Below are 15520 nucleotides of genomic sequence, written 5' to 3'. Positions count from 1 at the left end.
TAATGTGCAAGAGGACTATTCTGGTTCTGGGCTTCCAGGTACTACTCCTGTGCCTGTCATATTACCTCTCTGGGCTGTTTCCCTTGAGTCAAACCCATGTAAGCATCTTTCAGCCCCAGGATTCTGAAAATCTGCCACTCTGAGTCCACAGACTCCTCCTGGAGTAAATGGTTACTTTAATTTTCCTGGACCTACTGATTGTTGTGCGCATATGTGTGTGAAGGGAGTGGCGATTTGGTGACAAACACCTATTGTGAGTGTGTATTAAACTAAGCTATAAAATCAGAAGTACAGATCCACGGATGAGCCCAGGCTAGCTCAGGGAAGCTTACTGTCATGGAAACCCACCAGGGTCCCCAAACTAGATGGCCACAAGGCTCTTACTAAGAATATCTTTGGTGTTTCTTTCCTGTTTATGGGAGTGAAAAGAGCTCCGTGGAACCCAAGGGTAAACAGTCTGGATGTGGTTCAGGATGCTGCCTGCTGGCAGCTGAGCTTCATCCTGAGTGACCTTCAGGGTTTATTGAAACCCTCACGGCCAGGTTGTGTCCATCCCCATACCTGCTTGTCATTCTGCATTTGTAGCAACTAGGGCAATTGACTCACTCGGTTGGCTGACGTAAGGCAAGAAAATAAGCATCTCTAGACCCTTTTTTGTTGTTGTTGTTTTTAGTTTTTTTGTTTTTTTGTTTTTCTTCCCTGGGGCTCGGAAGTGGCTTCCTGTTCAGAATTGAATCTAGAGGCTCAAAGGATTGAGTCAGAAATAGAACCAAGTTCTTACAATCTCTGTGGATAGCTCTTTCTTATCCTCCTTCAGAGCCACTTCCAGTTCTGCTCCCCACCTCCACCCTCACGTTGGCCAGCAGGCTCCCACGTTGGGGAGGCCTCGCCAGAGTGACGTGGCTCTCCCGGGCAACCTTCTGGAGTCACGTCTGGTCCCGAGGCTCGTCTTTTATGTTGTTAAAATGAAATTCCTGATGCCCTCTCTCAAGCCATCCAATAACAGAAAAGTTGTGAAGATCAAAATTAGGGAACAAAACAGATGAGCTTTAGGAAGTTTCAAAGTGATAGAGAAAGGTTGGTGCTGCCTGAATAGTATTATTCTCATCATTGGAAAGGATAAATGTTTGAAAAAGGCAAATGTTTTATGGAAGTACTGAAGACACAGAATGTGAAACTGCAGCAAGATGCATTTTCACAAAATGAATTCATAGAGGTTGTGAACACCCAGACTGTTAAAAATGGTATATTTTCTGCACTGCCAGCCCCCTGCCCTTCCCCATAGACTCTTCTTGTTGCTACCCCCCCCTGCAGCTTGGTTTTACCTCTTGTTCTGCAGACTGGACTCTTGTGTCTGACGTCTCCTCCTTTTCATTCTTTTCTACAAGTCCTTGATAAGAGTTTTGCGGATCTCGGGCTCCCTCATCCGCCAGGGTGTTGTTTTGTGCTCCTCCCAGTCTCTTTTGTGGCTGATGGGCCCCGGATAGTGTCCGGTTAGGATTCGAATGAATAGTTGTACACCCATCTGCGGGCAGGCTTCTCCATGCGTTTTTGCTGCGTATATACTTGGAGTAGCATTGCTTGGGCGCAGAGTGTCCCTATGTTCACCCTCATAGACACTTCAGTAGCTACTTCCAGTTTCACAAGTCTGATGAGCAAATTTTATCTCCTGCCAAGAGCAGAAAGTTTAAATTGTTCCCCATGCATGTCTATACCGAGGGCTTCCATTTTTTCTTTTTCTTTTTTTTTTTTTTTTTATTTGTTTTAGCCATCCTGCTGCAGCAGTATCTTATTGTGGTTTAAATTTGCATTGTCTGCTGACTAATGTGATGGAGTTTCTTGTGCTTATTGGCCTTGTAAACATCCTCTTCTGTGAAGTGTCTGTTCATATCATTGGCCCCTTTTCTCTATTCGGTATCTGACTTTTTTTTAATTAAAAAATATTTTTTATATATACAATAGCTGGGGTATAGGCCAGAGATGCGGGAGGGTGAAAGGATTCACCAGAGACAGAGCGGGGAGCAGAATAGGCAGAGTGACGAAATACACTGCTGAGAGGAACAGCGGGTCTGCCTCACCATGTGGGTATCTCCCCGGCTGGCAAGGAATCGAACCCACACTGCAAAGGCTGTGGACATCTTCACAACTCCATGCCCAACCCGCTGCACCAGCGGGGAGGCCCATGAGTATCTGACTTTTTCTTACAGACGTCTAGGTTATTTTTTTCTGGGACAAATCACACTTATTGAATAGATTTCAGAAAACCTTTAAAAAATAAAAGTTGTGATAATTGCAACTTGGTTTAAAGAGACCCAGGAGGGAGTGGCAAATCATAGGCAGAATAAAATGCCTTTTAGTGGCACAGTATCCAGCTAGTGGAGGAATTAGTTCTATGTTACAGGTATACTCTTTGGTTGGCCAAAGGTCTTGCAAACATGTTCCCTCACTCAGGGCTGTCTCTTTACTCTCTGCACGGTATCTTTTGCTGCTGGTTTCAATCGCAATGTATCACTATTAATTTTTGTCTTTGATGGTGAGTTGTTTGAAGAAATATCTGCTTACTCTAATATCATAATGATATTCCTCTGTTTTCTTCTGAAAACTGTTTTGTGGCTATGGTTATTATTATTTAACTTCTCACATTCAGATCTGTAATTCATCTGTTAGTAATTTGGGGGTAGAGATTAAGTGTCATAAGAGGTTTTGTTGTTTTAATATCAATATTCAATAGGCACAGCAACATTTATTGAATTCCTTCCCTGCATTTTTCAATCTATAATTATGTATCTCAAAGGGACCATTTTCCACGTGAGCTAAGGCACAGCACAGTGGTTGTGTTCCCAAGAGACAATATGCACCCATTATATGTCCAAAGCTTTAAATTCATCATCTCATCTAATCTTCAAGACACATCTACACTTAACATACTATTATTCTATTCTGTAGTTGAAAAAGCTAAAGCTGAGTAAGGGAAAACAATTAGCTCAAGGTTAAATAACATGTAGCAGAGTTAGGATTCAATACCCAATCTGTTCTAACTCTGAGGCCCACACCTAACTCCCTCCATACCGTGGTGTCAGCAAGCATTAGAATTGTAGCTGGTGAGTGAGCAGTGAGACTAGGATATTAAGCTATAATCAACTGGGCTGTTCTAGTAACCGAGAGGAACATTTTCACCTGGAACATTTATAAAGCACAGTCATTCTTTGCCCTCACTAACAATAATAGTTAATGGTCAATCGTAATTTCCTTTCATTGGGAAACTCCCAGAAGCTTTGCATAACTGATTCCAGTGCTTTAGAAAAATATTAAAATGAGGATAACCTTTCCTATTTGGCAGACAAGGAAACTGAGAACCAAAGAGGAGAAGTAGCTTAAAGTCAAGTAACAAGGTCAAATATCCAAGGCCAATAATGGTAGAGTGGATCAAGCATATACTCAGCTATCTCCCAAGCCTGCCCTCACCCCACCTCACTGCCCAAGTCATTCATCTAGAGGACATTATTGCACTTCAGGGTTAAACCCGTTAGACCCGATTAGCCTCCTCTCACTAGCTAGTCTTGTGGTTTGGGCTTCCTCTTCTTTTACCTGATGATTGTCCAGGAAGAAAACAAACACTTTTGTAGCCCTCCCTCTAGGAGTCACAGGATACATTTAACCTCTCTGTGGGTGTAAAGAGGCTTCTAGATCATTCCTTCATTAGTTTCTAGCGTATTCCCGCCCAAAGCAAAATGCTGAACGTGAATATGGAGCTGGGTTGCCTGTCACCTCCTCCCAGACACGGAACTGTAATTGCAAAAATTGTTTCATATTCCTCCCCAGTTAAGCTCCTGACAATCTAAATTTAAAGACTCCATTGGATTTTTACCTTGCTGCTCTCCTCACACTTACTCCCCCCACACCTCTGCCCTTGCAAATGAGACCTAATGACCTTCACCCCACAACTCCAAACTAGAAAGCATGCTCATTATGACAAGGGACTACAAAAGTCTTTGGATCTTTTCCTTCCTTTTATTACTTTTTACTATCCAGTGAGTCTCTGCCATCGAGTGAATAACTGAGAGATGGGAAAACTGGTTCTTAAAGCATTGATAGAAACTCAAAGAGGAGAATGATTAAAACTAAATATTCTTCAGGGCAAGAAAGATGAACACAGAGTGGGTCTGATGGCCAGTTATAATACATACTAGCACATCCATAAACTGAGACTTCTTTCAGCTGAGACCCAACCATTCTGACACCACTGATGTATTCATCTTTTATCAGTGCCACCCTTTAACACACACACACACACACACACACACACACACACACACACACCAGCATATCATCAGAAACCTCAAAACAACTGTTTGTCATCCCAGTCTAGTCTATAAGTCTCCATTTTGTGGAGTTCATGGAATTACTCAGACACTCATTACAATGTCAAAGAAATGCCAAGGAAGCAGCACAGGGTATAAATAAAAGAATAATCAGACCTTCAATATCTTTATTTAAAAGTAGAGAGGAAATGAGAAAAAAAAATCACTCCTGGTAGGCAATTGGGAGTTATGGATTATAGTTTTCTATTTTAGACTAGATCCGTCCCCCAACCTCGCTGGCACTCAATTTGTATGATCTTCCCTAAAATGCCACTGGCCCAGTCCCACATTCCTGTCTTAGGCAAAACCTCCAATTAAAATCAGCAGGGAGTTTGCTTGAATTAGGAATCCCAGCCTGGGCTCCCCACCCGGGTGGTCCTGAAAGGGAGATGTGTGCCTTTGAAAACACTGATGGGAAGCCCTGGGTGGTGTAGCCTCTGTCCTCCAAATGATGAGCAACTCCAGCTGTGTCCCCCAGAGAACTGTCAGGACGGCAGAAAACCCTGGCTAAGGCAGAGACAGAGGCAGCAGGGGTGCAACGGAGGTGTCTCTGTGTCCCAGAACCTGGCACCGCCTCTGGTCTGGGTTTCAGAGCACAGGGAACATCAGCGTGGGCAATGAGGAACCACTGGACTCAGATTGGGAAATCACTGGGTCTGATTTGCTATATCCATGCTGCGTGACCCTGGGAAAATCACTGTCCCTCTCTGGTTTTCAACATCCTTGTCTGCAGAATGAAGGTCACACGGAAGTCCTGCCACATGGAGGCGACGTGAGGATGAGGATCGAGATAACCTGCCATGACGCAGAAAGCACACAGGCAGCATTGCTCCTCCCCGTAGCCACTCAGTTTCAGTGTTCAGGTCTAAACATGAGGGAGGTGGGGTAAATACTCCCATGCTTTCTCCTTGAAGGTTTCCTGCCATTAAGGTGCAAGTCGCCTCCCAGTCAGACTCCAGGACTCTCCAGCGTTAGAAGCAAAAATGCCCTTTCGGTCTCCTTCCTTTTTTCCCTCCTCTGAGCCCCCCATCTCAATAAGCTGAAATCCCATCCAACAGAAAGATGCTGACAGATACATTGGAAGTCAGCTCTGGCTGTAAATGGAAGATGTCTGGGATCCCCAGGGATGGAGAAAAGCATTTAGGAACTTGGTCGTCACTGCTTCACACGGACCGCGTTGTGGTGGGGCTGTGTCAGCCCTTTGTGAGACCCTCCCCTCTGGCACCAGCCTATTAAGAGCCTCCTCTGTTGCCAGGGTGGAGGCAGACTGTCACCGGCCAGCCTGGGAAATGGTATTTATAGATCACAGTCCCTCCTACCCCAGTCCCCAGTCTCTCCCTGTGCACTCGTCGGTGAGCTCCAATTATCTGTGAATGGAGAAGAGGGATGCTGGCAGGTCCAGGGAAGCAAGGAATGTGATAATAGGCCCTTCACACACGTAGACTTCCAGTATTTTTCCATGATTTCAATGTATTTCTCTTCTCGTGGCCTGCTTCCTTCTTTCTTGCCTTATCATTATCACTTTACATCATGGTGCAGAGCCAAAGCTGCGTCAATGACGTGGAAGCTAGAGACCTGGCCTCAGGACTGGCTCTGTGATCTCAGAAACAGGTTGTCTCCCTTCCCCAGACAGGTAGTTAGACATGCTGTTGGGGAGAGCCTCCTGGTATACGGCAGGGGTTCAATAGTTGTAAGTTGCTGATGCCGTGGCCAGCACGGAAGCTTCTCCATAATGAGCATGGCAGGGCCCCTGTGGAGCTGTGATCACTAGCAGAGCAGTGGCGGGAGAGGGAGAAGGTGTAGGAGGTTGATCTGATGGCGGATTCCACCTCATCACGCGTGGCCTGTGTTCAGAATGACTACATTGAAACCTGGAATGAGCTTGTTTTGCTGGTTTGACTCTTCTCCTCAAAATGAAGTAAGAAAAAGTAAAGGTTAATTCATTGACCTTGGGAACAGGGACTCACGGGACCATTGCTCCCCACTTTCCATTCACTTCTTCAGAGCAGGACAACTTGACCTCGAATCGGTCCATCAGCATCCACATTCCGAAAATCTGAGTTCTGATAGGTGAAGACTCAACTGAATTTGTCCATTTCTATTCTACCCACTCTGGTTGCATCCCATCACACTCCCTCCCCATGTGGCCATGTGGGTTGAGCTCCACCATCTCCCCCATCACCTCTAACACCAAGTCCTTTTCTCTTCTATCATCCTTCCCCATGCCCCACCTTTCCCCTCCTTTTTCTTTTCCCTCTCTCCCTGCGCCTTGGCTCCCTGCTCCCCACACACCGCCTTCTCCTAAGCCCTCTCACTGTATCGTTAATGCCTTCTTTGATGCAGCCCACAACCTCATGATTATTCTGAGGTCAGGAGACGCAGGTGCTACACAGCTCGCTATCGCTCCTCAGAGGGCCTCTGTCCCCAACCCCTCCTGCCCGACGGGGCTGGAATCCTAATGGGCCGCTCGCCCCTCTGCCTGTGGCAGCACCACCAGGAACGCTCATCTGGGTGTTCCCCCCACTGAGGGTTCTGAGGGTCCGGCCACAATGAAGCATTGATGCAAGGAGTGGGGGCTGTGGTCCCACAAAGGGTCCCAATGATGAGACACGAGAAAGGGGGTGCTCTACGGGCTTATAGAATGCCTTGCAGATGGGGACAGAGGAGCTCTAAATGGGGTACTGTCCTGTCACTTGGAGAGGGAGTGACAGGGGCAAGTGTGGGCCATTTGAAAGAGGCATTTTGAAATGACACTCTCGTCAGATGGAACCACGCAATCTGAGGCGTGTGGCGGGCCCCTGCCGCTCGCTGAAATATCAGATGACTCATAGCCAATATTCAGTCGATGTTCTGCTTTGGGAGGCGGGAGCCGCAGAGCTCATTGTTATTCCAGCACCGTTTCCTGAGGCTGGGCCTGCTGCTGTTCTCCAGGCTGTAATAGGATTGGTCTCAGGAAGCAGAGACTTGGGGAGGCTGGGGCTGTGTGGGTGGACTGTATCGAAAACTAATACTGCAGTCCTGGGGGGGGAGAAGAAAAGTTGTGGGTTGTGTTTTGTTTTTTTTTTTTTTCCCATGAGAAAAAGGAGAAGAAAAATATTAATACTGTCTGTTCATTCGGTCAGCAAGCATTCATTCATTCAGCAAATATTTAGATAAAGCCAGGTTCTGGGCAACATACTCAGAAAAGGGGGGCCCTCTGCTCTTGGGCCTGGAGGGGAGGCTGACAAGGAAACCAGGGCTTAAGATACAGTGTTTTATGTTGGGAGGGACTTTCTTTTGCCACTGGGCAGGATGGTTCCATGGATTTGAAAACAGTTTCAAAGAATGCACTAATTAATCCTCCATTTTCTCTCAGCTGATAAGCAACATATTTAAAGCAAAGCATTCTGGGAAGCCATTTCAACAGTATCCATTTTCAAATGCCCTGTGTAACAAAATGGCTCCCCTCAAACTCCAGAGAGATAGTGAAATCCCTGAGTGTGTCTCAGTACCTTCAAAGGAATAGCTTATTGTCTGGGATAAGAGTACTTACTATCATTACCTTTTTAATAACGGTCTATGCCAAGCTCTGTGCCACATGTTTTAAATCCGTTATCTAACTCAGGTCTTTCACCAGCCACATAAGATGGGCTTTGTTATTGTCATTTGAGATATTGGTCCTGAGGCTCTAGAGACTCAAAGTGAGTTGTTCCTGGTTAGAGAACTGAGCTTTGACCACAGTTTTTCCTGGGCTGCTTGTGGCTCGGCCCTTGTGCTCAGGCAGTGGGTCTGATAGGACAGATGGACTGTTGACCCTTCCCACAGAGGCAGCATAAGGCAAAGGGGGCTTCTGTTTCCAGCTTCCTGAAATGAGGACCACGAAGTACAGCTCCACCATCGCCTTCAACGTTACCACAGGACATCGAAGCCTGTCTTGACTCTGACTTGGCCTGGAAGGAAAAAAGGCATAGTGATGAGCCCAGGGACTTCTCTACTCATTGACTGATGACTTTAGTCCATCATTTCACCTCTGGGCTTCTGCAGCCATGTCTGTAAAACATGGAGCTGAGATACAAGTACTAACTGTTATTGAGTCCTTAATACCTACCAAGTTTGGGGCTAAGCCATCCTATAAAAAGTCATGTAATCCTTACAACAGCACTGTGTGGTAGGGCTGATTAGGAAGGTGCAGTAAACCTCAGCTCATAGGTGGAGGAGCCAGGATTTTAAGTAACCTCTGGCTGACCTCAAGTCCCAACCTATTTTCAGAGTGGTGTTGTGAGACTGAAGTGAGAAAATGGGAGTACCCATGCCCCGTGCAGGACAACAAGTGCTAGATACATGTAGGAGATTATTGGTAGCAGGGAAGATAGCCAAGAGGTGTCTTGTACAGAAATGAGGAAAGATGAGAGACCTCTGAGCTGAGTGCCTTACATATTTTTACCTATTCTTCTGTTGCTTCTTATCTGATTGAGTATCTGTCTTCATCAGAATGCTCAGTGGCTGGAATCTAGGGGCAGGCTTGGGTATCGTTCATACAACTGTGAAAGGCTGCAGGAGGGGGACTTAGAGGTATGTGTTGCAACAGAAATTCCACTGAAATGAGGGGATTGGGGGGGGGAGCTGTAGAAACATGAGGGGAATAGTATCTTTCGTACATTGAAAGGCCTCTCTGAGATCATATAGGATCATCCCTTATGGAAGTGCTACATGATCTCTAGAGTAATATAAAATAGAATTTGTTTTTGTTGAAGTCATTGGATTTTATATGCCCTTATAAGAGAATTTCTGAAGGGGGTGGAACTATGGGATGAAGTTTGAAAGACAAAACCGCTAAGGTGGTTCCCTCCCCCGCCCCCATTGCAGATTTTTTATAATATTATGCCTTTGGCAGGGCTGTTTGGGTTGAGACACTTATTTCCTGAATGAAACTTGTTTGGGACAAATGTACAGTGAAATATTTGAGCTAGAAGAGCCCCCAAAGTACATTTACTCCACCCCCATCGTTTTGCAGATGAGGACGTTGATTAGTATAAGGTGGCGTAGCTGTTTTGCAGCAACTGCAATGTCATTTATATTCCGTACCCTTCCTACTATAACTATTCTACCTAACCCTTTCTTTCTTCCCGCAGCTACAATTGCATTATCAGTTGCCTGACCATAACTCACCCACGGTGTTTAACATTCTCCATTTTCCCTGTGTCTCACAGAACGATTCAGCAGTGGCTTGCAAGGGTCCAGTCCCTTCTCTACTGCAATGAGAATGGTTTTTGGGGCACCTTCCTGGAAAGCCAGCGGAGCTGCGTGTGCCACGGTAGCACCACACTGTGCCAGCGGCCCATCCCCTGCATCATCGGCGGGAACAACAGCTGTGCCATGTGCAGCCTGGCCAACATCTCACTCTGCGGCTCCTGCAACAAGGGCTACAAGCTGTATCGAGGCCGCTGCGAACCACAGAATGTGGACTCGGAGCGGAGTGAGCAGTTCATCAGCTTTGAGACCGACCTGGACTTCCAGGACCTGGAGCTGAAGTACCTGCTGCAGAAGATGGACTCGCGCCTCTATGTGCACACCACCTTCATCAGCAACGAGATCCGCCTGGACACATTCTTTGACCCCCGGTGGCGCAAGCGCATGTCCCTCACTCTCAAGAGCAACAAGAACCGCATGGACTTCATCCACATGGTGATCGGCATGTCCATGCGCATCTGCCAAATGCGCAACAGCAGCCTGGACCCCATGTTCTTTGTCTATGTCAACCCCTTCAGCGGGAGTCACTCAGAGGGCTGGAACATGCCCTTTGGGGAATTTGGCTACCCGCGTTGGGAGAAGATTCGTCTCCAAAACAGCCAGTGCTACAACTGGACTCTCTTGCTGGGCAATCGGTGGAAAACATTTTTCGAGACGGTCCACATCTACCTACGTAGTCGGACTCGGCTACCTACCCTACTGCGTAATGAGACTGGCCAGGGCCCCGTGGACCTGTCCGACCCCTCCAAGAGGCAGTTCTACATCAAAATCTCGGACGTGCAGGTGTTCGGGTACAGCCTGAGGTTCAACGCTGACCTCCTTCGCAGCGCGGTGCAGCAGGTCAACCAGTCCTACACACAAGGCGGCCAGTTCTACTCCTCCTCGTCGGTGATGCTCCTCTTGTTAGATATTCGGGACCGAATCAATCGCCTCGCCCCTCCCGTGGCCCCGGGGAAACCCCAACTGGACTTATTCTCCTGTATGCTGAAACACCGCCTGAAACTGACCAACAGCGAGATCATCCGGGTGAACCACGCCTTGGACCTCTACAACACCGAGATCCTCAAACAGTCGGACCAGATGACAGCCAAACTCTGTTAGCCTGGGACTCTTTGCCACGGACTTTCCCTTTTGTTGTACAAACATAACAGAACAAAAGAAAGCAACACAAAACAAACATAAATTTGTAAAATGTAATTAATATTCAAAGCAAAGGAGGAAAATCTTCATTCGTTGGAAACAAAAAATGTTCTAGCAACTGTATAAAAACCGTTGGGCATGTTTGTTATTTCTATACTCTGTCATGAAGAAGGGTCTCAGCCTTTTGAGGAGCTTGGGGGGAGTTGCTTCTTAGGCCTCAGGTGCTGTGTGGAGGGGGGAGTAGGGGGGAGAGCATATGCAATGAATTGTAAAGATCTCTGCTGTGCAGGTGCTAAGATTAAACACTAAAAAGAAAGAGAGATATATGTAATGTACAACCGACACTGCCATTTTTCCTTGTGGGAGGAAATGGACATAGATAAAGAAGATATTTCTTCGGTTATGATTTCTTCCCTCTTTATGCTTAATTTCTTGTGGTTGGTTTGTCTTATTCTCACACATGGGTGGGGATGTGGGCATATTGCCTTCTTACCACAGAGCTTTCTTTATTCCGAATAAGCTGAAAGTAGAGGGGCTGGGGTAGTGAGATGGTGCAATTACTATATGTAGCTGATGGGGTCCTGGTGGTCCTAATAAGCCTGACTTCAGGGCCTGCCAGTGTTATTCACATTGCAGTTTTGTTTCTTCTGCAGGTCCTTAATAGGTATTCAATAGCTATGGTTTCTTCTGTAGCTCCTTAATAGGCATTCAGTAGGTATGCTGAACCACAGCAAGGTGGGGGCTCCTGGGTAGCGTAGGGGGCCAAGCCCTCAGTGTCAGCACTGCCATGGCCTGAGTTTGAGCCCTGACCAGGGAGCCCAAAGCCGGACATGGAGGAGGCCCCCGCGTCTCCCCATGGAGGGGGAGAGGAGACCCAAGTTCGAGACCCGGCCAGGGAGCCAAAGCCAGACAAGGGGGAAGACTCCCCCGTCTCCTTATGCAGGGGGAGAGGGGGAGATCCCCATGAAACTGAAACAAGAGCCTTATTGTTTACACATTATAAGCTCTTTAATATAAAACAAAAAACACGAGTTGGGAAAGGTGAAATAATGCGCATATTATAGTAACAGGAAAAGAAGGAACAAGTTTTGGGATCATTTGGAACTGAACCTGCAAACCATCACCTGTGAACTATCATGGAAGAAAACTTGTAGAAAACATTTTCCAGAAAGTTTCAAGACTGACCCTCTCTAAAAAGGAGACTCTCACATGACCAAATCTGACTCAGGCAGCACTCACAATGGCCACTTTGGTGTTTTCCCTTCCAACTAAACTGCCAAAATAAAAAGTATTTTCCAGTTTTAGCTTTTTTTCTCCCTTTTCACTCAGAACCCTTTTTCTCGTCTTTCCCCCAAAACATGTGGTAGCAGACTTCCTAGAAATGTTTTGCATATGGAAGTTTCAGTTTGGATAAAAATCAATAAAACAAAACAAAATAAAATAAAACAAAATAAGGTAAGTTTAAATATTGAATTGCTCTTCCTGGCAGATGCCCCGAAGTAACTATCTAAAAAATTATTCTTCATTCAGAAAACACACACACACACAAACATACTACTGCCATGTGTTTGGACTCTATGAAAGTGAAGAAGCCGTGCATGGGACTTGGGGTTACATTGAAAAGTCAGAAAGAAAACGCATTTTAAAACTCTCCTGTGGAGGATTTATGCAGGTACCATGACTTAGTCTCCAGGAACTCTGAGTTGATCTTTTTACTAAGGTGGTACTTGCTAGAGGAGTGTGCGAGCATCACATCCTCATGTCTATATTGACAGAGAAACAGGGCCACCAATTTCATGTTTGGAAGAGGACCTAGAACTCTGCTCTTACTGTCTGCCCAGTGCCAGTCTCTTCCTCAGCACCTTAGGGAGATGCCTGCTCTTTGCTGACTGGACCACTGCAGGGACAGGAAGCTAATAAGTTCCTTCTTCCCCTTCCTTGGATGCTGCTTTACTGCAGGAGAGCAACAGTGCTCATGTCAGCATGTGCTGAATCTCATTACTACCTCATCCTCCCAGACTGTTGCATACTGTCCACCTGCTGGCTCCAGTTCTGGAATGTGTGTTCATCTCCCATGGTTATATGCTCCTAGATAAAATACAAAAACATATCTTACAGATGACCAGAGTCTGAGATGATATGGCAAAAAGAACGCAATCCACAAGAGAGTTTAAGATGAAAGGAGAGAGTTTCAGTACATTGAAGGCAAAGAATTTTCTGACTTAAGTGGAGAGAGAGGTGGTATTTTTTTTTTTTAAAGATTTATTTATTTATTTATACCAGCACTGGGTACAGTCAGAAGTGCAGAAGGGTGAGATAATTCACCAGAGCACCAGAGCCGGAGGGGAGAGCAGAGCAGGCAGAGTGACAAAGTACACTGCTGAGGGGAGCAGCGGGCGGCAGGAGAGGTCTGCGTGCTATGTGGGACCCTCGCCCGCGGCCGGGGATCGAACCCCGGGGATCGAACCGGCGCGAGGCTGCTGGCAGCTTCACAACCCAGCGCTCAACCGCTGCACCACCAGGGAGGCCTGAGAGGTGGTATTTTTTATGCACAGTGATAAGGTTCCACGTTAATGTTCCAATATGAATTAGTATATACTTTGATTCCTATTTTAACACTTAATATGAACTTCACACTAACGATTTTTTGGCCTTCAGATTTCGAGAAGATTCAGTGCTCATGTAGGTTGGAAATTCTTCATGCCAGAGGTCACATAGCAGTTATTCATCAAGCCCAAGATTTTGCAGGTCAGTAAATCACCAAACAGGTCATCAACACCTCGGGAACACATTAAAAAAAAATGAAGATTTATAAGGAAACGGCCCATGCTATTGTGCCACTCACAAACCAATGAAAAAGGCAGATATTTGAACTATTAAAAAAATACACTATTGTGGGGTTGGGCACAGAGAGGTCCCTAAAGAAGTTATTATCTGTCCACAAGGCTGGTAGAGTCTATATGGGCACATCCGTTCTAAGTGTTCAAAACTGAGTAGGGATGTGGGCAACAGCAAGGAGAAGGGCAAAGGAACTAAGGATGAAAAAGTAAAAAGGTCTAAATATGCAGGATATTATTTCTGGACAGTTAAAATAACCTAAAAGGTCTCATTTCAAAATGATGAACGTGCCAAAGGCAGTGTAAGGATTTTGACTATATAAGAAGTTGAAATAATAATCCCTAATCTTTATGATCTGAAGGTTAAAGTTCAGATCACCTCTAACTTGCTTCTCTTCCTTATTCCCTTCATCTCTATCTTCCAAATACTTCCAAGCACTCATAATGTGATAAACCCTTGTGTTTGCACAATACTTTACAGATTGGTAGGCAATCTTGATCTGCACTGTGCTGCCTCATCCTTATCTCAGTTCAGTTAAGACCTTCAAACGGAATTTGAGTTCTTCACTTCAACACTCTCTCTCTCTCTCTCTCTCTCTCTCTCTGTGTGTGTGTGTGTGTGTGTGTGTGTGTGCGTGTGTAGGAACTGCCTCTTCCCTTCACCTTGAAAATACTAACTCTGTCATGTCATTACAGAGAGAATGCAGCAATAGCTAATGATGGGAAAGGTCATGAAACAGAGAAATTTTCACAGAGAGACATCAAAATATTTACTCAAAGGTAAAAGAAACATACTTTACTACAAAAGGGTGCAGATTTCTGTGAATTTCCAAGTGTCTCCTGCATCCTGCGTGGGTCTGATCCTCTGAGATAACCAGGATCCCCCCACCAACTGGGAGGAAGAGAAATGTGAAGCCTTCAAGTGAGATTTTAATTCAATTAGTGTCTTACCAATTTGATGCAGCAACCAAGGACCTATGGTATCTGATTAATATGCGGGTGATAAGGCAAAGGAGTGAACAGAATACCCATTTGGATAAGGCCTGGCAGCAAAGCGTGGCATTGCCATGGAAACCACAGAAAACCATTAATTAGCTATCAAATAAAATCATTGGAAAATACTGGACCCTGACATATCTGCCCTCTTCAGAGAGGAGGGCAGGAAGAGGTCACACTAACAGCAAGGCTCCCTTCAGTGATCAAAATTATAGTTTCACAGAGATTACATGTAACAAAGTAGAGGACAGATCTAGTAGTAAAACAAATGGACACAATGGAAGGACAGAGGCTTTGGGATTTTCTAAGTCCAAGAATATATTTTTAAATATGGAGTATTTTGCTGGGTTGCCCCTGCTAATGAAATTCTCTCTCAATGACACACATTTTCTCTTAGTCTCTGTTCTGTGGAAAGAAAGACTAACAACACAGATCCACTAGATGGTGATAAATGATCAGGGGAAGAGGCCATAGAGTCAAGGGGTAAAGTATGATTAACCCCTAAAATAGCAGCTATAGATTGTATAACTTTCAATTTAATAGAGGACATTAGAAAATTTTAAATGAAGGCAGAAAAAGAGAAAAAAAGAATAATTAAAATAGCTGGACATATAATAACAAAACTTACACATAGATAATCACAACAAATATAATTGGATAAAACTGGCCAGGAAAAAGATTGAGGTGGTCAAACCTCAAGTCACAAATGTCAAGAAAAAAAAAAAGATAAAGAAATACTGACAATTAAAGGAGATACTAAACAAATATCAACTAAAGGGAAATGGATGTAGCAGTGTTAATAGCATTCAAAACAGATTTTAAGGTAGAATATATTTTAGGGGTAAAGATGGTGAATTTGGGAGAGAAGTTGGACACATGGAAACACAAACTCTAGGATAAAGGAATAGCTAAAGATCAATAAAACTTTGACCTTAAGAGATGAGGGTCCTACCCACA

The 15520-nt window shown here is 45.1% G+C and overlaps 1 protein-coding gene across 1 annotated transcript in view; it reads left to right on the top strand.

The window, feature by feature from the left end:
* The window catches only part of BRINP1 (BMP/retinoic acid inducible neural specific 1), a 163793-nt gene extending 151614 nt beyond the window's left edge, over window positions 1-12179 (top strand). Inside the window, exon 8 of the mRNA XM_037492845.2 lies at window positions 9551-12179. Coding sequence (XP_037348742.1) covers window positions 9551-10691 — 1141 coding nt within the window. The 3' untranslated portion in view covers window positions 10692-12179. The remainder of the gene's footprint in view (window positions 1-9550) is intronic.
* The last annotated feature ends 3341 nt before the right edge of the window (window positions 12180-15520 follow it).

This window comes from Talpa occidentalis, unplaced genomic scaffold (genome assembly GCF_014898055.3).
Source record: "Talpa occidentalis isolate TD23 unplaced genomic scaffold, MPIMG_talOcc4v2.1 talOcc4.7, whole genome shotgun sequence".
Lineage (NCBI taxonomy): Eukaryota > Metazoa > Chordata > Mammalia > Eulipotyphla > Talpidae > Talpa > Talpa occidentalis.
The sequence above is the reverse complement of the archived record's forward strand: the minus strand, read 5'-3'. Positions and strand labels throughout refer to the sequence as shown.